General features: G+C 35.2%; 1 protein-coding gene across 2 annotated transcripts in view; it reads left to right on the plus strand.

The window, feature by feature from the left end:
* Positions 1 to 26,076, plus strand: part of MNAT1 (MNAT1 component of CDK activating kinase) — a 219,399-nt gene that overhangs the window by 66,193 nt on the left and 127,130 nt on the right. For both annotated transcript variants that reach the window (XR_010342055.1, XM_021666681.2), the window contains exons 4-6: positions 3,843 to 3,946; positions 7,893 to 8,033; positions 14,932 to 15,057. Coding sequence is in view for 1 of the 2 variants with exons in the window: in XM_021666681.2 (XP_021522356.2) it covers positions 3,843 to 3,946; positions 7,893 to 8,033; positions 14,932 to 15,057 (371 nt within the window). In the remaining variant the exon portion in view is untranslated. The remainder of the gene's footprint in view (positions 1 to 3,842; positions 3,947 to 7,892; positions 8,034 to 14,931; positions 15,058 to 26,076) is intronic.

Below are 26,076 nucleotides of genomic sequence, written 5' to 3' on the forward strand. Positions count from 1 at the left end.
AAAGACATTGTGGCCAGGCCTGGTGGCTTATGCCTGTAATCCCAGCACTTTGGGAGGCCAAGGTGGGCGGATCACTTGAGGCCAGGAGTTCGAGACCAGCCTGACCAATGTGGTGAAACCCCATCTCTACTAAAAATACAAAAATGAGCTGGGCATTGTGGCCAGCACCTGTAATCCCAGCTACTCGGGAGGCTGAGGCAGGGGAATTGCTTGAACCAGGGGACTAGAGTTTACAGTGAGCCAATCTCATGCCACTGCACTCCAGCATGGGCAACAGAATGAGACTCCATCTCAAAAAAAAAAAAAAGAAAAAATGAAACTGTATATAAACAGATTAATTGCACTCAGGATTTAAGTTTACCTATTTCTGGGTTCTGTTTAATGGAAAGTGAAAATCAGTAGTAAACTGTCTAGTTTGGTAATAAACAGTGTTTCTTAAACTGCTTTGAACATACTGGTAGAGCTCTACATGGGATATCAATTTGACCACTTTTCAGTAGATTCATACCATAAGAAACCAAGATTATTTAATCCTGTCATTTTGAACCTTCCTCCTTTGCCATGTTCAAATCTGTAATTATAAAGGTTATTTTAATTAAATCTATAATTATGAAAGTAATTATAAATGTTGGTATTAGTTTATTTCTTCTCATGGTAATTCGACAAGCATTTCTTGTGCCCTTACCAGATGGGAACTTTTTTTTTTTAAGTAGACTTTTTTTTAGTGAAGTTTTAGATTCACAGCAACACTGAGTAGAAAATACAGAATTCCTATATATCTCTTGCCTCTACATGTGCACAGCCTCCCCCACTATCAACATCCTGCACCAGAGTGGTACATTGTTACAATCAATGAACCTACATTGGCATATCATTATCACACAAAATGTATAGTTTACACTAGTATTCATTTTTGGTGCTGTTCACCCTATGGGGTTTGACAAATATTTAATGATGTTTATCTATCATTATATCATACAGAGTCATTTTTGACTGTCCTAAAAATCCTCTTATGTTTTTCTGTGTATTTATTCCTATCTACGCATAACCCCTGGCAAACACTGTTTTTTTAGTTTTTATAGTTTTGACTTTTCTGGAATATTACATAGTTGGAATTATACAGTATGTAGCCTTTTCAGATTGGCTTCTTTCACTCAGCAATATGCATTTAAAGCTCCTCAGTGTCTTTTCTTGGCTTTATAGCTGATTTCTTTTTAGTGCTGAATATTATTCCATTTTTTTTTGATCTACCGAAGGATGTCTTAGTTACTTCCAAGTTTTGGCAATTATTAATAAAGCTGCTGTAACCATTCATGTGTGAGTTTTTGTGTGGACATATGTTTTTAACTCATTTGGATTAATACCTAGGAGCTTGATTGCCAGATCATGTGATAGAGTATGTTTAGTTTTGTTAGAAACTGGAAAACTGTCTTCCAAATTGGCTAAACCATTCTGCATTCCCACCAGCAAGGAATGAGAGTTCTTGTTGCTCCAGATCTGCACCAGCATTTTATGTTGTGACTGGAGTTTTGCCATTCTAAAAGGAGTGCAGTAGAAGTAGTGGAAGTGATAATAAAGATGAATCACACCTAGAAACTACCTTTAAGAAACATTCTAATAGGTCAGACAAGATGTGCACATTGAAAATAATTATACAGGGTAGAAAGTGGGTAAGTGCTAGCAGAGCGATATTAGATAATGTAAGCATTCAGGGATGGAGAGATTGTAATTGCAAAGTGTCTCATAAGGATGAGCTGGTGATTAAAATAGGTGTAGAAGGGTGAGTCAGATGTGGATATTCACTGTTGTTCTGGGTTGAGGTTGGTAGTGAGATGAGCCCTATGGGTAGAGGGAACAGTTTAATCACTGGTATGGAAATGCAAAGTGTAGGGCCATACAAATGCAGAGGACTGCTAGGTAGCAGTGGTTTTCAGGCATTGAGAGAAATGACACAACTAGTTTTGTAGGCATTGTAGGTAAAAGTTCAGATTTGGAATCAGATAGCCTAGGTTAATGGCTGGACATGGTGGCTCACACCAGTAATCCCAGCACTTTGGAAGGCTGAGGTGGGCGGATCACTTGAGGTCAGGAGTTCAAGACCAGCCTGACCAACATGGCGAAACCCTGTCTCTACTAAAATATACAAAAATTAGCCAGGCGTTGTTGTGCCCGCCTGTGATCCAAGATACTTGGAAGGCTGGGGTTGGATCTGGTAGATGTTGAGGATGGTGAGAATTGTGAAAGATCATCGGATTTGGTTGCTCAGAAGATGGCCTATTAAATACAAGAAATAGATTGCCAGTGGTTGGTAAAGATAGTGGAATCACCATTTTAACTAAGGATCAAAGGTACCTTTTTCAGGGTGCTGCTTGTCTGGAGCCTCCCTCTGACTGTTTTGTGTTAGGACTAGAGTGTGATTTATGAAGAACGTCCTACATTTTATCCTAGCCAGATTCTCTGACTTATTTTCTTTTCCACTTAATATTAAAAAGCTGGAAAAGTAGCTAGAGGGTTATTGTTTCTCATTTTCTCTCAATTCTTCCAGATTAAAAATTGCCTAGGGTAAAACTGAATAGACTTTTGTCTTTATACCTAAATGAGCCTGGATATTCAACAGTGATTATGATAAATTGATGTTCTGAAATAAGTTGGCCTTTTGAGAAGATAAAAATGAAATTATAGAACAAATTGGTGTTTTGAGTCTGTTTGATGGTTTTACTCAACAAAACAAGCAGCTCTGTGTTGGTCTTCCAGTATTACTTTTCAACTCTTATAAGTTTCTGTAATTCAAAAACCTAGGAACTATTTGAGATGGTTATTGGTTAAAAGAAAGAGAGAGATGGGGAAGGAATCTGTAGAAACCCAAGGGATAGAGCAGTTATTTAGGGTAGATCCATCTTGTTTGTAGGACAAGAAGCAGGAAGCAGTTGGTAAGTAATTGGAGAAGGGGTGGAAGGGCTAATAATGGATGTAGAAAGATTACAGGGGAAACTAAGGAGGCTTGAATTGAATTATGGAACAGGAGAGTCTTACTGATACGGATTCTTCCATATGAGTTTATAAAGAGCGAGAGGGTCTTTTTTTAATTGTTCAGAATATTATAGTAACTTTTTGATTTACATATGTAAAATTAAAAGGGAATATGGCATTTATAATTCAAATTATTTTGATTTATAATTATAAAAAGAGTTCTAATTTACAGAAAATTTAGTAGTATCTAAACATGTCTCAGTGGTTCTCTTAAGAAATTCTTTTAGTCTAAGTTTTGGTGCCAGTTTATCCTTTATTTTTCTTCTAAAGTTCCAGCTCTTTTATTTCATGCATTTCTAGAGCTAGACTACAAGGGGCAGTAGTTTAAGCCTTTCCCTACTCATGTTGGAGACAACTGGCATGGGAATAAAACCTGTTTTTTGTTTGACATAAATTATACAAATATATGATTTTTTATTTCTTCTTAAAATTCTATTGTTGTAGATTCTAGACTTACTCTTTATATTTAAAAAATGTAAACAATATTTTGTATGCTTTTAAAGCAATAGAGGGGACTATAAAAATCAGATCTAATGTAAGTATAGCAAGCACATATCTTAGATTTTCTGGAGTGATCCTGCCATTTAGGTATTTTGTGCGAGTCAGACAGCCTGTCCTTGTATTTGGTTTGGAAAACATGGTTGTCGTAACTAGAGCTAGTCTCTAAAATAGGTAGCTGATTAAAAGGTCACAAATAGAGCTATAAAGAATAACAACCTAACAAACGAGTCACTGTGGTATTTGTTTTTTATTATCTACTCAAGATTTATATTAAAACAAATTTTCATTTCATTGTTTTTTTTCTGATACAGTTTTCAACTTGACCAACAATGTGGATTTGGATAACACAAAAAAGAAAATGGAGATATATCAAAAGGAAAACAAAGATGTTATTCAGAAGAATAAATTAAAACTGGTTGGTTGCTAAGTATTTTCTTCTTCTTTTGTCTTAGAAACAAATGTTTCCACATGAGGCACCCTCCTTTAAACCAGTTACATTTATTAAAAATTTAGCTGAAATCTAGACCAGAAATATGAATATATGCTGTATAGGTAATGTAGGTAGGCAGGCACACATTACTATAGCAAAAACCACTTTGACAGCATTATGTTAGCGTGTGTTTTCTTAAGGAAATGGATCCATAAGGTAGGTGATTGTTAAAGCTAATTTTGCCTGTATAATTCTCTGGTAAGTGAGCATTTGGACAATGGTCACAAAATAATGGAGGCTCATTTTTATCCTTGAACATTAATTTCTCTAAAGGAGAGAGCAAACCCAGACAGACATTGACAGAGTTCCCAAGAGGGAGATAAAACAAAGGCACTATTTATTAGAAACTAAAATGAATTCATGATGAGATCAGAGGAATACATTTGTAAACTAAGCTTAACTTTGGTTTCTCAATCAGTTACCTTTTTTTTGTTTTACTGAAATAGTAATATTGCTAGATATATATGTGATTTTGATTTGTTTTAGTTGATCCCATGTTGAAGTTTATTTTGAAAATATCTCAGGAGTCATTATTATGAAATGTATTAAAATGTATTCTATAAAGAAAAAAGAATTGTATGCATGTGAAGAAGCCATTGTCTAATTTATATAATTTAGCTATAATTTCTATAGTACAGTTTGGCTTTCTAGTTGTAGGGGAAAGCTGAGCTAATTACATTTGAGGTACTTTATCAGGATTTTGTAATAATCAATGAAAAGGATATAAGTATATTTGGATCACATAGCTTATATTTTCATCTTGTATTTAGAAGAGACTTTCTCCTTATAGTCTTAGAGTGTTTTATTTCAGCACTTTGCAGTACTTTATCAGTAATTTGTAATAATCAGTGAAAAGGATACAAGTAGATTTGGACCACATAGATTATATTTTCATCTCATATTTAGAAGAGACTTCCTCCTTATACTCTTATAGTGCTTTACTTCAGCACTTCTTTCCTGCTGTAACACTCTCAGTGAATTGATACTACATTTTCATTCCATTCATACCCAGCCTGGCTTTCTTTCTTTTTTTTTTTAAGATCAAGTCTTGCTCTTGTCACCCAGGCTGGAGTGCAATGGCATGATCTTGGCTCACTGCAACCTCTGTCTCTTAGGTTCAAGCAATTCTGCTACCTCAGCTTCCCAAGTAGCTGGGATTACAGGCACATGCCACCACACCCGGCTAAGTTTTGTATTTTTAGTAGAGATGGAGTTTCGCCATGTTGGCCAGGCTGGTCTCGAACGCCTGACCTCAGGTAGTGCCTTCCTCTGCCACCCAAAGGGAATTATAGGTGTGAGCTACCACACCTGGCCAAAAGTATCTTATTTCTGAGAGCATCAGTATGCCATTAATGTTACTCTGTTTGCCTAGTAACCTTCTCTGGGTACATCAGAAGATATATGCAAAATAGGTATGGGTAGGTAACATGTTTCATTAACCCCAAGTGTTGGGATTACAGATATGAGCCACCACAATCATGAAAGGGTGTTACATTTTATCAAAGCCTTTTCCTGCACGTATTGATATGATTATATGATTTTAATTCTTTATTTTGTTAATGTGGTATATTAATTGATTTTGTGTGTTGAATCATCTTTCCATCCCAAGGATAATTCTCACTTGGTTATGTTGTATGATCCTTTTAAAGTTCAGTTGGATTTAGTTTACAAGTATTTTGTTGAGGATTTTTGCATTTTTGTTAATCAGGGATATTGGCTCACAGTTTTCTTTTCTTGTGGTATCTTTGTCTGGTTTTAGTATCAGGGTAATAACGATGGCTTCATAAAACAAGTATGGAAGTGTCCACCTCTTCAGTTTTTTAGAAAAGTTTGAGAAGGATCGATGTTAGTTGTTCCTTAAATGTTTAGCAGAATTTACCACTACAGCTTTTTCTGTTAGGAGGTGTGATTACTGATTCAGTGTCCATACTAGTTCTATCTGTTTTCAGATTTCCTATTTCTTCATAATTTGGTCTTGGTAGGTTGTATATTTCTAGGAATCTGTCTATTTCTTCTAGATTAACTGAATTGTATAATTGTTGGTGTATACTTGTTCATAGTAGTCTCTTATGATCCTTTTATTTCTATGGCATCAGATGTAATGTCTCCTCTTTCATTCCTAATTCTGAGTCTTCTTTCTTTTTCATAGTCTTGCAAAGAGTTTGTCAGTTTTATCTTTCCAAAAGACTTAATTTTGTTGATTTTTTCTGTTCTTTTTTATTTTCTATTTCATTTATTTTTGCTCTAATCTTTGTTATTTATTTTAATACTTTGTTCTGCTAACTTTGAGCTCAGTTTGTTATTTTTCTAGCTCATTGAGTTGTAAAGTCAGGTTGTTATTTGAGATCTTTCTTCTCTTTTAAAGTAGATGTTTATCACAAGAAATTTTCCTTTTAGTACTGCTTTTTCTGTATCCCTTAAGTTTTAGTATGTTGTGTTTTTGTTTGTGTTTGTCCTGAGGTATTTTAAAATTTCCTTTTTGATTTCTTCTTTGACCCAGTGATTATTTGAGTGTATTATTTAATTTTCACATATGTGCATTTTTGTGAATTTTCCAGTTTTCCTTCTGCTACTGACTCCTGGTTTTAGTCCATTGTGGTTAGGAAAGATACTTGGTATGATTTCGGTCTTCTTAAATTTGTTAAGACTTGTTTTGTGACCTAACTTGTGATCTATCCTGTAGAAAGTTCTGTGTGTGCTTGGGAAGAATGTGATTCTGCTGCTGTTTAGCAGAATGTTCTGTATATGTCTGTTAGTTGTTATAACAGACATCTACAGAACTATAAAGTTGTTTAAGACTCCTGTTTCCTTATTGATCTTCTTTCTGAGAGTTCCATGCAGTGTTGAATGTGAATTAAGTCTTCTCCTCTTATTATATTGCTGTCTATTTCTCCCTTCAGTTGTCAATGTTTGCTTTTTATATTTAGTTGTTTATAATTGTTATATTTTTCTATATGTTGACCCTTTTATTATTATATAATGTTCTTGTCTCTTTTGACAGTTTTTAAATTAAAGTCTGTTTCATCTCTTATTATGTTCTTTGTCTCAGTGAATGGTGCCAGCATTCATCCAGGTGCTCATATTTGGTCAGTCTTTATATTCTGTTGATGATCACTCTTTATCATATCACTCTTTATCATTTTTAAAGCCTCCTTTCCACTCTAATTAGATTGTTAGTTTATTTAGGACTCTTATTTCTTTTTCTTTTTTTTTTTTTGAGACAGAGTCTCGCCCTGTCACCCAGGCTGGCATGCAGTGGTGCAATCTCGGCTCGCTGCAACCTCTGCCTCCTGGGTTCAGGCAATTCTCCTGCTTCAGCCTCCCAAGTAGCTGGGATTACAGGTGCGCATCACCATGCCCGGCTAATTTTTTGCATCTTTAGTAGAGACAGGGTTTCACCATGTTGGCCAGGTTGGTCTCGAACTCCTGACTCTGTGATCCCTCCACCTCAGCCTCCCGAAGTGCTGGGATTACAGGCGTAATCTACTACGTCGGGCTCTTATTTCTTATCTGAGTTATTTGAATATTCTTCTAACTAGTCCTGCTATTGTCAGTCTTGAACCCAATTGATCTTTATGTACACCTCACTGCTTCTAGTCATCTTTCTAAAATCATCCCTCAACTTCCCTTAACATGTTCCCAGTGACCTTAGTATGGCAAAATTCCACTAATATGGTATAACAGAATAGTTGTTCTCTTTAATAGTAACATGTTGACATGAAATAAAATAAATTCTACTTCCTTCAACATGTAATTGCTACGTTATTAAATAATAAGTGACTAGTGTCAATAAAGAAAGTATCAGAGTGTGTTATATGATTGCTCCTGGCTCCTAAATTTATTCCATGCCATATATAAATTTTTGTTTTAGACTCGAGAACAAGAAGAACTGGAAGAAGCTTTAGAAGTGGAACGACAGGAAAATGAACAAAGAAGACTATTTATACAAAAAGAAGAACAACTGCAGCAGATTCTAAAAAGAAAGAATAAGCAAGCTTTTTTAGATGAGCTGGTATGTATTAATACTAATTGTGATTGTAAAAAACATTTTTCAGGATTTACCTTTCCTATTAGGCTGGATGATGGCATTTAAAGGGCAATTTCCACAGTGTTGGTAATCTGGTTCACCTTTAGTTTTGTTTATTGATATCCGTGTATTTATTGCTGAATAAGAAGTTGCTGTCCACCCCCACTGAACAATATATTTATTTTATGCTCACAATTCTGTGGGTTAGGAATTAAAGTAGTTCTAATGTATTCTGAGGACACATTATGTGTCCTTCCCTAATGTATTCTTCATGTGGTTTTGATAGGAACAAGAGGCAGCCAAATGCCTAGGCAGATAAGGACGGGTATCTGGTGAAACCACACCTTCATGTTGAAGACAGTTTAAAACCTGAAACCTAAGCTACAAGTTAAATCTTTGGACCAGATTGAGAACTTGGCCTTCTATTTGGTGTGCTTTCCTCTGACTGATCCCCACTCTTCACCTATTTTATATATACCTACCCTTTCCTAATTGATTTTCTACACTGTCATGCCCACCTTTGAGTGGTGTCTTCACGTTAACCTTTTTTGCATACTCATAAGCCAATCAGCATGTACCCCTCATTCTGTGCCTATAAAGACCCCAGACTCAGTAAGTAGAGGAAGAGACAACCTGACTTTGGGGAAGACAACCTGCCCTTGCTGTCTCCTCTCCAGCTCCCCTCTCTGCCAAGAGCTGTTTTCATTGCTCAATAAAATTATTGCCTTCACCATCTTTTAACCGTCCCTGTGACCTCATTCTTCTTGGATGCTGGACAAGAGATTGGGACCCACTGAGTGTGGGTACCCACAAAGGCTGTCACACTGGCTCTTTGCCCTTGCTGGTGGAGGGCAGCTGCCCCAGGCAACAAGGCCAGGGGCCAACTGAGCTGCTAACACACTGCCGTCTGCATACAGTGGAACTAAAGGAGCACTATAACAACTCCCCTGGGGCTTTGGGGTTGTGGGCACCCTTACATGGGCACTGCCACGTTCCCTTCAAGTCAACTACCTGGTCTGGCTGTGGACCCCACATGGAGTTTGCTTCTGTGTCCATGCCCGGAGTGGATGGCTGGGTCCTGCACTTGCTTACTTGTGCCTGGTCTGACTGAGGTCCCTACACAAAGCTTGTTCCTGTGTTGGTAATTGGAGCAGCCAGCTAGATCTGCACTCACCCATGTGCTCACTCCCACAAAAGGTTGAGTGCAGTGGGCCAAACAGGGGAAGTCCCTACCGTGAGTCTGGTGAAGGGGCAGGCTACATGAGAAACTGCATCAGTTTCTGTAATGGTGTGATTGTACCTCTCACATGTTGGCTCAGGGTTACAAGAGAGAATATTCCAAGAATAAGGAAGTAGAGATGCTAATATTTTAGAGCTTGGGGTAGGAAACTAGCACAGCATCAATTCCACCATATTTATTGTTAGTAAAAGAGCCCACTCAGTTTCAAAGGAAATGGATGTAGATTTCACCTCCTGATGGGAGTGTTATGGCCATCTTTAATTCACAAAGTATGTACTGGGGAAAAAATATGTTTTCCTAGTTGGCATAATATAAATTCATTTGGAATACTCTATCTCAGTGTAAGTATAATGATAAGAATTATGAAAATAACTTTAATTGTAATTTGCCTTACCCTTATGCCTATTTATTTATATCCTGCCAACTACTATGAAGGATTTGAAGTGATTTCCTAGATAGAGTATTGTTTATGGACATGGTACTACTTACTTTGTGTACTTCTGAGAACGATACTAAATTGAGGTTCTAGAATATTTTACTTCTGTATTTTTAAGAAACTTTTTGTTTAGTATCCATTTTGTTTTCAGATGAGAGAGTGACATTACAACTGAGATGAGCCAGTATATTCTTAATAGATTGCTTATATAGCTTTAAGCTAACTGTCTAAAATAAATTGTTTCTGGAGCACTTTTCTCCTGATTAATACTGTTTTTCTAATAATGAACTCATTTGTTTTGGCTCTATGCTGAAGTTTCTATTGACTCTTTTTACTCTGTGACAGTATATTTTATATTTTTGCATGAAAAGATAATGTATTTTTGCATGAAAGAAATAGCAGTGTTTTTGCAAATTATTGTTTTCCAGCAATTAGCTTCCTAGGTAGCCAACATTGTTAGATAATGGCAGTAATAATAACTAAGGTTTATGAAGTGTTTCATGGATTTGTTACTATTATTATTTGATACTTATAACCCTGTATAATATTGATGACATCACAAACTAGAAAATCTTCCTCTCCAGGAAAATCTTTTTGCATTTGTCCCTTTCCCTTTATATTCATATAATTTATTTCCCTGAGGCTTTTTAAAAAAATTTTTTGTGGTGTTAATACACTTAACTTTCTTGTCTAGTTGATAATGTTTTTATCCTACGATGGGGAAATATGTATCTATGTTTTCTACTGTGATTTTTGGCAAAAAAGCATTTAAGTCAATTAACCAGGAGTGAAAAAAGAGAAAGCAAGATTACTTAAATTATAAGGAGGTGAGAAACTAAAGGAAAAATAAGGTTAAGGGTATTAATGAGGCTTAGATAGAAAATGCTGTCATAAAACTCTATTTTCTATGAGTAGAATGTGAATTTGACTCCAAAACTGAGGACAGCAGTATATTACATGGAATAATGATGTCTTCCCTAGTAACTTTCATTAGTTCTTTTTTCTTTTCCTTTTTCTTTTCTGAGACGGAGTCTCGCTCTGTCACCCAGGCTAGAGTGCAGTGGCCAGGTCTCAGCTCACTGCAACCTCTGCCTTCTGGATTCCAGTGATTTTCCTGCTTCAGCCTCCCGAATAGCTGGGATTAAAGGTGCAGGCCACCACGTCTGGCTAATTTTTGTATTTTTAGTAGAGATGGGGTTTCACCATGTTTGTCAGGCTGGTCTTGAACTCCTGACCTTGTGATCCGTCTGCCTTGGCCTCGCAAAGTGCTGGGATTATAGGCATGAGCCACTGCACCTGGCCTTCATTAGTTCTTTCTTGAAACTATTAAGTGCCAGGTATGGCTTTAACAGTGAAATGACATGTTGTGTTTTATATTTTTATAGATATTTGGTGAGAAATTAAAAACATTAAAGAAGAATTAGTAAATTGATGTTACTAATTATTAGTATATAGTTACTAATTATAATTGTTTTATTGAAAGATTCTTCCCTTTATTGTATACAAAGAGTTACATGCTCTTTCTTGAATAATGCTTCTCTTCTATATAATTAATTGAATGAATTCCAAATATAAAACTTTGATAGAAAATATACTGTTAACATTTTATGTTCTATCTAATAAAAAAGGTTTTTAGATTTATTTTGAGGTTAGCCAGATTTGCATAACAATTATTCTTGCATATTCTTTTTTTTTTGAGATGGGTTCTCGCTCTGTGCCCAGGCTGGAGTGCAGTGGCACGATCTTAGCTCACTGCAACCTCTGCTTCCCAGGTTCAAGCAATTCTCTGCCTCAGCCTCCCGAGTAGCTGAGATTACAAGTGCCTGCCACCGCGCCTGGTTAATTTTTTTGCTTTTTTAGTAGAGACGGGGTTTCACCATCTTGGTCAGGCTGGTCTTGAACTCCTGTCCTTGTGATTCACCTGCCTCAGCCTCCTAGAGTGTTGGGATTATAGGCTTGAGCCACTGTGCCTGACCGTATATTCTTTTAGTCCTAAAAGTACTGTTTTGCTGCCTCATTGAGCTGCTGTTGGCATGAAGCTCCCCTTTGATTCAGTAAGGCATCAAGCAAGATGTGAAACTACCTTTGTTGTACATTGTGTATAATCTGGAGTTAATATTGATTTTTGTGGGTTCTTTCTCCCACTTCCTGTTTTCTTCACCTGCAAGTCATTACTGCACATACTTCCCTCACTGTTTAGATCATATAACATGGTAGTTAAATAATTCTTAGTAATTTACTGTATTCATTAGTGCAATTAATTACAACAGATTGGTTTAGAATATGCATTTGGAATTTCTGGTTTTCATTTTAAAACTTATTTTTAAAGATTTTGTTATGTTTATTTTTCAGTCTCTATAAAATTTTTGTTATAATGTTAAAATACTTTAAATCTTTATGACTAATAAATTCATTAAATTTCTTTTTATCTTCTTGAATCCTTATTAACAAAGTAAAAGAATATATTTCTTTTTCTGTATATGTTCATGTATGAGATTTTGTTTAAAAAACAATAGCATTAGCATTTGTAAATATGTCTAGAAACTTAAATCTTAGAATTATTCTCTGGACCTAATTTACACAAGTACTACTTATTAGAATTTTTTCCTCCTATTTTGGGGTTTGGTCTTTGTGCCAAAAGTCACTTTTTAACCTTTTAAGAAGCGTTTGCATTACATTATACTGTATGTGACGGGATTTTAATGTTATGGTCTTAATGTTTATGGCTTAGCATTTGCCGTAACGTTGGCTAAATGGTCCATTATTTAATCCTAACTGTAAATTTAATTTTAAAAAACAGTTTGGAGGAAGATTTTTAAACAGGTCCTGACTTATTAAATCTTTTTATATTCCTGTTAGAAAATTCGCCTCAGTTTATGTCTTAAATTTTGTATGGGCTAATATTGTTGTCAAACGCAGTAGGTGATTTTTATTAGAAATATTGTTTGCCAGATGGCTTGCTTAAAGTCAGTTAAAATAATCTTTTAAAAATGGTCATTATAAAGCTTTTAATGAGTATTACAGGCAGTTCTTATTAAAATTTCTTTAAATATTAAACAGTGTGCCTTCAGGCAATTAATATAGGTTAGGGAAACTTTTAAGGTAAAATGTAATGCAAAGAATGAAATAACATGAAAGGCTAAATCTGCATGTTAGGTATTCCCCAGAGCATGCATGTTTCCCATAGTTTATTTTACTCTATTAATATTTTTTGTTGTTGGAGCTCCTGCTTAATTCTAGTTTAACACTTAGTAAGGCTTCCAGACTTCAAAATTTGAGTGCTAAAATGGTTTGAACTAAATTCTATGCTTCAGTATCAAAACTCATTTTAGGGCCTTAGAATGTTTGTTTTTATTAGATTTCAGCCGTTTACCAAGACACTTTAACATTCAGTTTCTTTTATTTGCATGTGAAGCCAGGATTAAAACAATCTAAACTCTTGACTGGCAACTTTTTTTTTTTTTGAAGTTAATACATTGTCTTGTTTTTATGTAAGAAATTTTGCTTTTTAAAGTAAATACCAGTTAAGGAAGAGCACTTGAATTCATTTAGAGTATAAATTGGAAAGCAATACTTTTAACTTTTTAGCCAAGTAAATTTATTTTTCTTCTGTTAATTTCTACATGTGAAAAGATATAATAGCTTTTAAAAGATATTTTTGGCCACAGCCCATTAAAATATTCTTTAATTTTATAATTTATTATAAAATTTTTAATGTAAATCTAGAATAGCTGTGAGGAATCATAGCAATACAGTTACTCATGCATTATTAATGCTTTGCTATAGAATATAACAGGTATTCTAGTATATTCTCCTCATACTATATTTCATAACTTTTTCTTCATTATTGCTAAAGCCAGGTCTCAATGATTTTGCTCCTTAATAAGGTTACATCTTATACATAAATAAAATTTGTGTTCTTCCATTTACTATTAAAAGTTTTAATCTTTATAACATTGCTCTTGCAAAGCACTTCTATTATAAAATCTTGATTTACAACTTGATTCTGGGACAATTCTATTGAAATTAAGTTGCCTGTTTGAGTTATTTCTATACTATAACCTTAAAACAGTTCCTGTAAGTATATTAATTAACCACATTCATGCCTAAAACATTAATTAGGTATATTTGGAAAGAAAATTAAAATCTGCTGTATGTTGCTTCGTGCTATGAAATGTTAACAATAGAGTTTCTTCAGGATCAAATTCTGTGTATTCACTATTTTAACATCTGGAGCCTCTTTGAACAATATGTTTGTTTTAGCACATAATCCTGGTATAGGAGATAAAAATGTATTTGTACCTTCGTCTTTGTTTATAGATGCAGAAAGTTCTCAATCTGTGTGTGTGTATGTGTGTGTTTGTATGTGTGTGTATGAGAGAGAGAGAGAGAGATCTCTTCTCCCTCGTGACATCCCTCTGCATATGTTTTTGGGTTCTTATTTCTGACAACTCAGAAAGGAAAATGTTTGGATATCATTTAGTTTAGACCTTAGGTCCACAGCACTTTAAACGTGTAAGAGGACTTCTTGTTAAACAGAATAAAAGTCTACATATAAAAATTAGTAATTTGCTTATGGTATTAAAATGTGTCTCTGTGTGGATTTGTTTAAATAGTGGCCCTGATTTAGAATTAATATAAGATATTAAAATGTTTAACTATCATTTTGTTACTTAATTTAAAAAACGTAGACTTAAATTTTAAAAGTTAGTTAGTAAAGGGGAAAATAAATATACTTTTGGTTGTACTTACAATAGTTACATTGTGCAAAACAGAACAAGGATCATTTCCAAATGGTCTCGGGTGAAATCTAATGGGAAACAATTTTAAACTGGTCTAAATTTGTTGGTAAAAATAATGTGTCTTAGATAAACATCTGATCTAAGTTATAGTACTTTGTACTACTCTTTTTCTGATTAGCTTATTTTTTTTTGTTTTAATAAATGTGATTGGCTTGCTAGTTGAAATAGGAACTTTTAATGTGGATTTTATAAAAATATTTATTTGCAGGTTATTTTGATTTATGAGTCTGTAACAGCCTTTTCTTATTATGGAATGTTAATTTTTTTTGGAAAGCATTCTCCATAATGTGAATATTTAGTTTGACATGAAATGCTTATGGAAAAGACACAATTTAAAATAAAAGTCTTGTTGCTTTTTAGTTGTCCCTTTTTACATTTCACATTGAACTTGAACTATTCTTACAGGAGAATTCTGATCTTCCTGTTGCTCTGCTTTTGGCTCAGCATAAAGACAGATCTACCCAAGTAGAAATGCAGCTTGAGAAACCCAAACCTATAAAACCAGTGACGTTTTCCACAGGCATCAAAATGGTAAGCCTTATTTTAATTGCTAGTTTGAAAGATCTTTTTTCAAGGATTATGCTTTATAATGTTACACAATTTCTATAGTAAACAGAAATGTTCAGATGTTTAAGAACAGTGTCTGATCTAGTTTTAGATGTCTGGAAATAAGGATAGGTACAGTATGAGGAAAGTGAAACAAATAATTTTCAAGGTATACAACACAATTTCTTTGTGTGTGAATTGGGTTTGTATGATTTTCTTACTCTACTTGCAGTTTTAAGCTTGTAGTGTAGAAAAACATTTTTTTAAAAAATTATAAATATTGTTAGGAAAGTAATTACCATCTGCAAATATGAAATGGAAAAACAAACGTATCAATGTTGTCTTCTAAACAGTCTTCTTCACATATATATTTTTTAAAGATCTGAAAGCCATTTTTAGTTTCTCAACTGATGAGTAGATTAATTTGGGTTCAAAAAAGTTTATTTTATATTGTATTGTTACATATTATTGTTTATATTGGCATTCAAGAGAAAGATTCTATAAGCCAGTGATATTTTTTGATATTTTACATTTTTTTGTTTAGAAAATATTTATTTTGGCATATTAATTTTAACATGTGTTTAACATTTAGATGTTTGCGATGTAGTCACTCTAAAAATGTAACATTCAAATTCATAATTATCTTTTAAAATAGTCTCATTAGAGTAGCATAAAAAATGTGGTTAGGAAAGTTAAATGTTTGAGGTTATGGATATTCTACCTGGTCTCTCTATTTATCTGTGTGCCCCATAATCTAGTCTATAAGCCTTTTGGGTGGTTTCCTAGATAAATGAATGATAGTAAATAAACAATATTAAAAAGATCAGATCATCACCTATTTGCTTAATATCTTCCTATGTCTTCCCAGTACACTTGGAATAAAATTCAGGATATTAACAATCTACTTTCTCACCTCTGAGAAAGTGACATTTGTACTAATAAGAAGTCAGTGGTAAAATGGAGTTAGCCATGCAAAAGTGCAGGCAAAGAGCAGTAAAGAAGGCCTAAGGTAAGAAATAGCAGTTTCTAGAAACAGACAAAAGATACTGTTAAGAGAAGGCTTTCCCTACTCTTCCTTGCTCCTTACACTCAATTCACACTGATCTTTTGACTATTCTATCTAAAGTATCTTTCTCCTGCCCCCACCCCCATTATGTTATGCTTTTAAAAATGTTAATATAGCCGGGCGCGGTGGCTCATGCCTGTAATCCCAGCACTTTGGGAGGCTGAGGCGGGTGGATCACGAGGTCAAGAGATCGAGACCATCCTGGTCAACATGGTGAAACCCCGTTTCTACTAAAAATACAAAAATTAGCTGGGCATGGTGGCGCGTGCCTGTAATCCCAGCTACTCAGGAGGCTGAGGCAGGAGAATTGCCTGAACCCAGGAGGCGGAGGTTGGGGTGAGCTGAGATTGCGCCATTGCACTCCAGCCTGGGTAACGAGCGAAACTCCGTCTCAAAAAAAAAAAAAAAAAAAAAATGTTAATATAGAGACAGGGTGTCACTATGTTAGCCCAGGCTGGTCTCAAACTCCTGAGCTCAAGTGATCCTCTTGTCTTGGTCTCCCAAAGGGCTAGAATTATAGGTGTGAGCTATTGCGCCTGGCCTAGGTTATGCTTTTTAACACTTTATAACATATATCACTATCAGAAAGTGTCTTATGGGTACATTGTTTAATGTTTATCTTTACCACTAGAATATAAATTCTGTGTACCTAGAATGACGTTTTTCTCTAGTACACTGAAGACCTTCATTAAATATTTTTGGATGAATGACTGAATCTTACATATTAGGCTCACATTTAGTAGAATGAAGATCCTGAAGTACTTTCAAGTTTCTGTGACTTTATGGTGTTTACTGTTTGGAATATGTTTAACTGCTTATCAAAACTATACTTATAATTTATGGCATCGATCAAGTGTGATTTTCATGAACCCTCTTTTGTGTGGAATGTAATTACATATTCTGATGCCTTCCCGAACATTTCATATGTACTTTTATTATATATTGTAGCTCCTGCCTTGTATTGCAATTTGCTATTTTCCATGCCAGTATCATTTTAGATGAGCTTTCTGGAGGACAGAATGTGTTCTGTGACATAACTTTATATGTTCTTGTGGGTACAGTAAATATTGTACTGTGTAATTATTCAAAAAAATTTTAGAATAAATTATTCTCATTTTTCTTAAATTCATAGCATTCTGCTTTGCCATTGGGAGAATCACCTTTGGGTCAAGAAGTATTTGATGCAGTGTACAGCCAAAAAAAAAATTGTTTTTATAGATATATCTAAATTTCTATCACTTTACCACATTCTTACATTCCCTTACCAATGAGAATTACAGATTATGTATTTCTTCTCTTCTGTGTTCTTATCTTTTTATTTTTACCAGTGGTATATTTTGAAATTTATATAACCTAGATAGACCTCTTAGGTAGTTCAGTGCTTTTCTTTGGCCTAAAGAGAGGAAGCATCAGCTCTACATCTTTTTTTTTCAACTTGACAGAATAGTTATTGGTGGTCTTTCTGTGCTTCATTTAAAATGTGCTGTTTATTTAAAAATGGAATGAGTTGGAAGGGCCAGATGTAAACGCTTTTGAAGATCACTGATTAATAAATCTGCTAACTTGAACATATGAACAAAATACTCTGCAAATTTATTTCCTTCAGGAGATTAGAAAAAATATATCCATTGTGGCAAAGTTGCTTCAGCAGCATACTTTTAAAATTATTTATTTATTTTTAATTTATTTTTAGAGACAGGATCTTGTTCTGTCACCTTAAGCTGGAGTGCAGTGGCACGATCCTAGCTCACTGTAGCCTTGAACTTCTGGGCTCAAGCCATCCTTCTATCTCAGCTTCCCAAGTAATTGGGTTTACAGGCTCATGCCACTACACTGGCCTAATTTTTAAGAAAAACTTCTTTTTGTTTGTTTTGTTTTTTTTGTAGAGACAGGATCTAACTATGTTGGCCAGGCTGGTCTTGAATTCCTGGTCCGAAGCAATCTTGGAACACTTCAGCTTTCCAAAGTACTGGGATAATAGGTGTGAGCCATTGTACTCAGGCAGGAGCATACTTTACTTATTATTTTTGTTTTTGAGGTGGAGTCTTGCTCTGTCGACCAGGCTGGAGTGCAGTGACACAATCTGGACTCACTGCAACCTCTGCCTCCTGAGCTCAAGTGATTCTCCCACCTCATCCTCCCTAGTAGCTGGGATTACAGGCGTGTGCGACCACATCTGGCTATTTTTTGTAATTTTGGTAGTGATGGCTTCACCATGTTGCCCAGGTTGGTCTGGAACTCCTGAGGTCAAGCAGTCTGCCTGCCTCAGCTTCCCAAAGAGCTGGGATTACATTGCACCCGGCTGAGGAGCACACTTTTAATGATGAAAGAAGTTTCAATCTCAGCTCATCTTGAAGCAAATTTAATAAACCTCTCTCTACTCTGCCTTTTAAAGTATTGGATGAACAGATGGGTCTTATACCATGGCTTTAAGGTCAACAACCTTGAAGAATGACAAAGGGATCAAATTCTAAAGCTGAAAACTCACTACTTCAAGTGCTCACTTTTTAGCTGTCTGTGAATTCTTTGAGAGCTTGTTAGCAAAAGTGCTCTCTGTTTAAATGATTACTTTTGAATGGGGATTGGGAAGGAGAATGTTTTGCACAGATTTTCTTTTTGCCTGAAGCTGTATCTTACTCTGAATTTATTTGTTTTTAATAATGTTTAACATTCTGCAGCAAGGCATATAGATTTGGACAGGAAAAAAATTTATATCTTTAATTGCCTTTATGTCCTTCTGAATGTTTTTCTCTGAATGATATTTAAGACTTCTATTACCTTTGATTTTCTTTCTTGCATCATTACCTTTTATATCTAAGAAATCACTGTATTTGTGGGCCGGGTGTGGTGGCTCATGCCTATAATCCCTGCACTTTGGGAGGCCGAGGTGGGCAGATCACCTGAGGTCAGGAGTTCGAGACCAGCTTTGCCAGCATGGCAAAACCCATCTCTACTTAAAATATAGAAATTAGCCAGGCATGGTGGTAGGCACCTGTAATCTCAGCTACTTGGGAGGCTGAGGCAGGAGAATCACTTGAACCCAGGAGGCAGAGGTTGCAGTGAGCTGAGATTGTGCCACTGCACTCCAGCCTGGGTGACAGAGTTAAAAAAAACAAAACAAAACAAAACAAAAAACGAAATCAATACAAAAATGCCGAGAGAGAGATCCAAGATGGCTGATCACTAGCAGCTCGGGCTCATAGCTCCCAGTGAAAGCGCAGAGAACGAGAGGACGCCACACTTTCAGACGATTATTCGTTGCTCATGGACCAAGAGATTCCCAGCGAAGGAGCTCCACGGGTCGCCAGAGTGACTCTTGTGGCCGGCGTGGCGGTTTTGCTGGTGCCTTAGTGCGCCAGTTTGTGGTGCAGAGTCCGGATATTCCCAGGCAGAAAAGCACCATCAAACTTAACACTGCTGTTTTGGCCGGCACAGTGGATTGCTCAGATTTCGGCGCTGGGAATCAACAAGTTGGACGTCCGCTCAGAGAGCTAGTTAGAAAGTCAGTAATTACAAAGACGACAGAGGTATAAATATATAATGAAGGGAAGAAACCAGCCTAAAAAGGCAGAGAATACTCAAAATCAGAATGCCTCTCCCTCTACAGGGGATCACAATTCCTCATCAGTAATGGAACAAGGCTTAATGGAGAACAAGTGTGTTCCAGTAACAGAAGCAGGTTTCAAAAGGTGGGTGATAAGAAACTTCTGTGAATTAAAAGAACTTGTTCTAACCCAATGCAAAGAAACTAAGAACCTTGAAAAGAGGTTTGACGAAATGTTAACGAGAATGGACAATTTAGAGAGGAATATAAGTGAATTGATGGAGCTGAAAAACACAACACGAGAACTTTGCGAAGTATGCACAAGTTTAAACAGTCGAATTGATCAAGTAGAAGAAAGGATATCAGAAGTCGAGAACCAGCTCAGTGAAATGAAACAAGAAGACAAGAATGCAGAAAAAAGGATGAAAAGGAATGAGCAAAGTCTCCAGGAAATATGGGACTATGTGAAAAGACCTAATTTACGTTTGATAGGTGTACCTGAATGTGACGAAGAGAATGAATCCAAGTTGGAAAATACTCTTCAGGATATCATTCAGGAAAACTTTCCCAACCTAGCAAGGCAGGGTAATATTCAACTCCAGATAATACAGAGAACACCACAAAGATATTCTTCAAGAAGACCAACCCCAAGGCACATAATTGCCAGATTTATTAGGGTTGAAATGAAGGAGAAAATACTAAGGGCAGCTAGAGAGAAAGGTCAGGTTACCCACAACGGGAAACCTATCAGACTTAGAACAGCAGATCTCTCAGCAGAAACCCTACAAGCCAGAAAAGAGTGGGGACCAATATTTAGTTAGCATCCTTAAAGAAAAGAACTTTCAAACCAGAATTTCATATCCAGCCAAACTAAGCTTTATAAGCAAAGGAAAAATTAAATATTTTGCAAAGAAACAAGTACTTAGAGACTTCACCACCACCAGGCCTGCTTTACAAGAGCTTCTGAAAGAAGCACTATAAATATAAAGGAACAACCAATATCAGCCTTTCCAAAAATATATCAAAAAGCAAAGAGCATCAACACAATGAAAAATGTACACCAACTAATGGGCAAAACAGCCAGCTAGCATCACATGCCAGTATTAAACTTATATATATTCTAATTGGATAAATAGCCAAAACCCATCGGTATGCTGCATCCAGACCCATCTCACATGCAACGATACACAAAGACTCAAAACAAAGGAGGAAGATTTACCAACCAAACAGAGAGTAAAAATAAACAAATAAACAAAAAGCAGGAGATGCAATTCTCGCCTCTGATAAAGTAGACTTTAAAGCAACGAAGATCAAAAGAGGCAAAGAAGGACATTACATAATGGCAAAAGGATCAATGTAACAAGAAGAGCTAACGATTCTATAGATCAACGAGATATAAAATTAACAAGGACATCCAGGACTTGAACTCAGACCCAGAACAAGTAAACTTAATAAACATTTATAGAACTCTCCACTTCAAATACACAAAACATACATTACCACCTCACACCTATTCCAAAAGTGACTACATAATTGGAAGTAAATCACTCCTCAGTAATCGCATAGCATTTCATAGGTTTAAATGAAATATTGGTTGACTGCTTCTTTGTTATTTTCTTCCCTTATTCCTTCCTGTCTACATCATTAAATATAATTATTGGTATAAAAGTGGTTTTCAATACCCATTACTAAACTGCATTCTAGCCTGGGCAAGAAAGCAATACTCCCATTCTCTCTCTCTCTTTCTCTTCCTTTTTCTTCCTCTTCTTCAATCTTTTTTTTTCCTTTCTTTGTTTCTCCCCCCCCAAAAAAAGCCAAGCTTTGATTTGTAAATATATGAATATTTTTCTTTTTCCTTTTACTTATCTATTCATTTTTCTCCCCAGCTGCCCATCTAGCTACTTTTTTTGAATTTTAAAATTGCCTACTTTGTTTGTCATATATGTGCTAGCTATTAGATTATAAACATATTGAGGGCAGAGGCTTCATATTTTAACATAGTTTTATATGATCATGGCTATGTAGGTAGTTAAATAGTATCAGATATTTATGATCAGTTTCACACTTTAAAATGTAGGAAGTATTTAACACATCTTGAAATAATGTAAAGAAAAATACTATTCAATAAGGAACTACCAGAGTGTTCAAATTAGGAGGCAGTAAAGTATAGAGGAAAGAAAATGGGGATAATGGGATTAAAATTCAGCTTTACCCTTATATGTTTCCATGGGTAAGATATGACTTTACTCTTCTGAGTTTGTTATCTTATTTGGGAAGTTGAGAAATTTTTAATTTCATATGATTGTTCAGAATATCGTACACATAAAATATAAAGCTGGTGCCCAATGTATGCTAGCCGTGTGGTAAATAGTAATAATTAGCAACCATAACGTTGCCATTAATGTTTGTTGTTTTTCATAGTTAGATATAGAAATGAATTATTTTATAATGCCCTTGAACCAAATGCTGAATATTGTAAGTATTCTGTCACATACTTAAGTTATATTACCCTCAATATGTATTAAAGTATATTACCTATCTTACACCCCCCCCCCCCACTGGATCAATTCCAGATGGATAATAGAAAAGTAAAACAATAAAAACACCCTTAAAAGAATGGGAAAAAACAAGTCACAAAGGGACAGAAGTTATTTACAACACATGTAACTAATAAAAGGCTTAGATCCAGAAGGTATAAATAACTTATATATGTGATCTAGAGTCTTGAGCAGGCATTTCTCAAAATAGAATAGCCAATCCTCAGCCTCATTAGTGATTGTTGAAAGAATATGCAAATTAAAATCACAATGTGGCACTAAGTACCCACTAGAATGGCTAAGTTGAAAAAAAAAATCACAATTGGTTCAAGGGTAAGGTAAAATTTTAAATGACATAGTATTTATGTGAACTTATTCATGTCAATTGTTTACTGAATATGGAGACTGACACAGAATGGAGATGAAAGTCTAAATGTTTATGAAGTATTTTTTACTCTTTGGAAAAATCAGTCCTGAAATGAAGGAGGAAAAGTAACATTAAGTACCTATATCCCAGGGGTTGATTTTGTTGAATGCTTGCTATAAGCCAGCACAGTCTGGGTGCTGGATATGCAAGAATACAAACATTGCTTAAGAATTTGTGACCTATGATAGTTCTTTTTTCTAATAGGTATTACTTTCTGTTTTTTTAATCTTCGTAAAATAGATGGTATTCCTATTCTTACAAATGTGAAAACTGAGTCTTTGAGGGGTTTGGTCACATTTAAAAGATGACACTGAAACCCATTCTCTTTCTATTACATCTCATATGTAATTAATGAAAATATTAATAAACTTATACATTCTGATTCAGGGGTCCTCTGAGAACTAAGATTTGAGTTTTTGTTTCTAATAGTGGTCTGATTGTATGGACTAGGTAATTTAAGTCAACATAATAACTTTCTTTTCCTGATCTGTTCTACTTAAAGAAAGTCAAAAAAATGAAGTCAGTTGTGCTCAACTTGGAGAGGAACTCAAGGAAAGATGTCTAAATATGATTAAGGTTTCTGGAAACAGATTCTTTGAGATGTGACAGAAAGGACTGAATTTATTTGTTTAATAAACCTAGATACAGATGAAGGGTTAAAAATGGGCATAAAATAATGACTAAGAAATGAGGATTTAATTATTATATATTTGTATAGGTACGGTTCAATCAGTCAGTGAACATACTTAGATTAGGAATGTTCACATAGGCTATGCTGGATGTATTATTTGAAGTTCGTTTTCTAGGAATTAAACTCTCAGCGGGTGGAGCCATGTTAGGTATAGGGTCTTAAAAAATTATATAATTTGTGACTTCAGTATTTAAGAGAGTTCTACTCATCACTATTTTTTTTTTTGTTTTGTTTTTTTGACACAGAGTCTTGCTCTGTCACCTGGGCTGGTGTGCAGTGGCGTGATCTCGGCTTACTGAAACCTCCACCTCCCGAGTTGAGGTGATTCTGCTGCTTCGGCCTCCTGAGTAGCTGGGATTACAGGCATGCGCCACCACACATGGCTAATTTTTGTATTTTTAGTTGCAACAGGGTTTCACCATGTTGGTCAGACTGGTCTCGAACTCCTGACCTTGTGATTCGCCTACCTCAGCCTCCCAAAGTGCTGGGATTACAGGCGTGAGCCACCGTTCCCAGCCTACTTATCACTATTTTATGCGTAAATAGGAGACACTTCTTTTCTTTTCTTTTCTTTCCGAAACGGAGTTCTGCTCTAGTTGCCCAGGCTGGTGTGCAGTGGTGTGATCTGGCTCACTGCAACCTCTGCCTCCCAGGTTCAATCGATTCGTCTGCCTCAGCCTCCCAAGTAGCTAGGACTACAGGTGTGTGACACCACGCCTGGCTAATTTTTTTTTAATTTTTAGTAGAGATGGGGTTTCACCATATTGGTCAGGCTGGTCTTGAACTCCTGGCCTTGTGATCTGCCATTTCAGAGTGCTGGGATTACAGGCATGAGCCAGCATGCCCAGCCAGAAACTTAATTTTATATATATTTGTGCCCTCTGTGTGGTGATAGCTTTTGCACTCTTAAAGTGAGAGCTACAACTTTGTTTTTTGGTCAGGTGTTAATTATTTTGATTTATTTGGTTCAAATCTTATCAATGTAATTATGCAGCCTTCTGTTTCTTTATCATTTTTCAAATAATTCTAATTATTGTTTCTTAGCATATGGTTATGGTTACTGTTCTTCATTACATCATTCTTAGTTAAACCAGCAAACAGACCTGAAAGTTTTTTTTCTTTCCTAGATTCATTACTAATTTGTCGATAAATATCTATGCAAGTAAATTTTAGTTTTTTGGAAAAAAGCAAAGGCACATTGGTAATCTCATAAATTAGGAACAAGACTCTAAGGCTGAGAATCTGGCGCTTCATCACTCTATTTTGTTTGTATGCAAGCTGGAAAGAAACTGAGGCACAAAGATAACCTATGGATGTCACAAAGATAATGTAAGAATTGTTTTTAAGTAATTTTGATGGTCTGTGGTTGGTTTGGGGAGTAGTATGAAGGAACATACTGTGCATTACCAAAGGTGAAAACTTTTTGAGTATTTTAACCCTGATGTTTAAGAATTTAAAAATATTTTATCTCTGGGTGAGCCAGAAGGGAGCAGAGTACTCATTTGTGATATAAATTTCCTTTTCTGAGTGTAACAAATAGTATTTAGTTGTTTGCTTTCAAGTATTGCATATTCCTCTGAACTCATTGGAAGATCTAACCTTGATAAAATATATGAGTTATAGAAAATTAATACCAATTTGTATCTGAAAAAACAATTATATTAAGTCATTAGTTATGTGCCAAACAGCTTAGGTACTAGACCAATTTGCCAGAAACCAATAAACAAAACTTGACCAAGTATTATTAATTTATTCTATTTTTAATATATAATAATTTACCAATTTGCCAAAAACCAAAAAACAAAGCTTGATCAAGTATTATTAATTTATTCTATTTTAAATATATAATTTGCATTTAGGTGGTAAATCAAAGTATAGCAACTAAAGAAGTCATGTGCTCTTTCTCAAGTCTTGTGATATGCATGTAGTATTAAAGTTATTTGTTTTGAATCTATAATGTGTTTTGAAATGTAAATCAAATTAGTAATATTCTTATCCGTTCTTATTATGCCATATAATTAACTAGGTGAGTATCAGGTGATTACTTTCTCTTAGCTTTTAAATTTCTCCAGTGATATTATGTTATTTCACTAAAGTTATAGTGTATTCTGATTTTCACATGGATATCCCTGAAGAGTTACATGCAATTAAATAGAAATTTGGTTAATTCCATTCTATTTCTTTTTTTCTTTTTTTGAGATGAAGTCTCATTCTTGTCACCCAGGCTGGAGTGCAATGGCATGATCTCGGCTCACTGCAACCTCCACCTCCCAGGTTCAAGCAGTTCTCCTTCCTCAGCCTCCCGAGTAGCTGGGATTACAGGTGCCTGCCACCATGCCTGGCTAACTTTTGTATTTTTACTAGAGACAAGATTTCACCATGTTGATCAGGCTGGTCTCAAACTCGTGACTTCAGGTGATCCGCCTCAGCCCCTCAAAATTCTGGGATTAGAGGTGTGAGCCACTGTGCCTGGCCAATTCCATTCTATTTTAAAGGAAATGGAGATTCTTAAAATTTAAGATAATCCTTTGGTGAATACTTTAGTGTGACTAAATAAAATTTTTATTAAATGAATAACTTCATCATTAAAATTGTAAATTTGAGTTTTATTATTTCAGAATCATTTAAAACTGATTGTCCTTATAATATTATTAGAGGTTCGAATTGTGGCTTCTCTACTATATATATTAATTGTTTGGCCTTGGACAAATTGCATAACCTCTTTAAGCTTTAATTACT

This window comes from Aotus nancymaae, unplaced genomic scaffold (assembly GCF_030222135.1).
Source record: "Aotus nancymaae isolate 86718 unplaced genomic scaffold, 86718_ANA_hifiasm-v0.15.2.pri h1tg000011l, whole genome shotgun sequence".
Lineage (NCBI taxonomy): Eukaryota > Metazoa > Chordata > Mammalia > Primates > Aotidae > Aotus > Aotus nancymaae.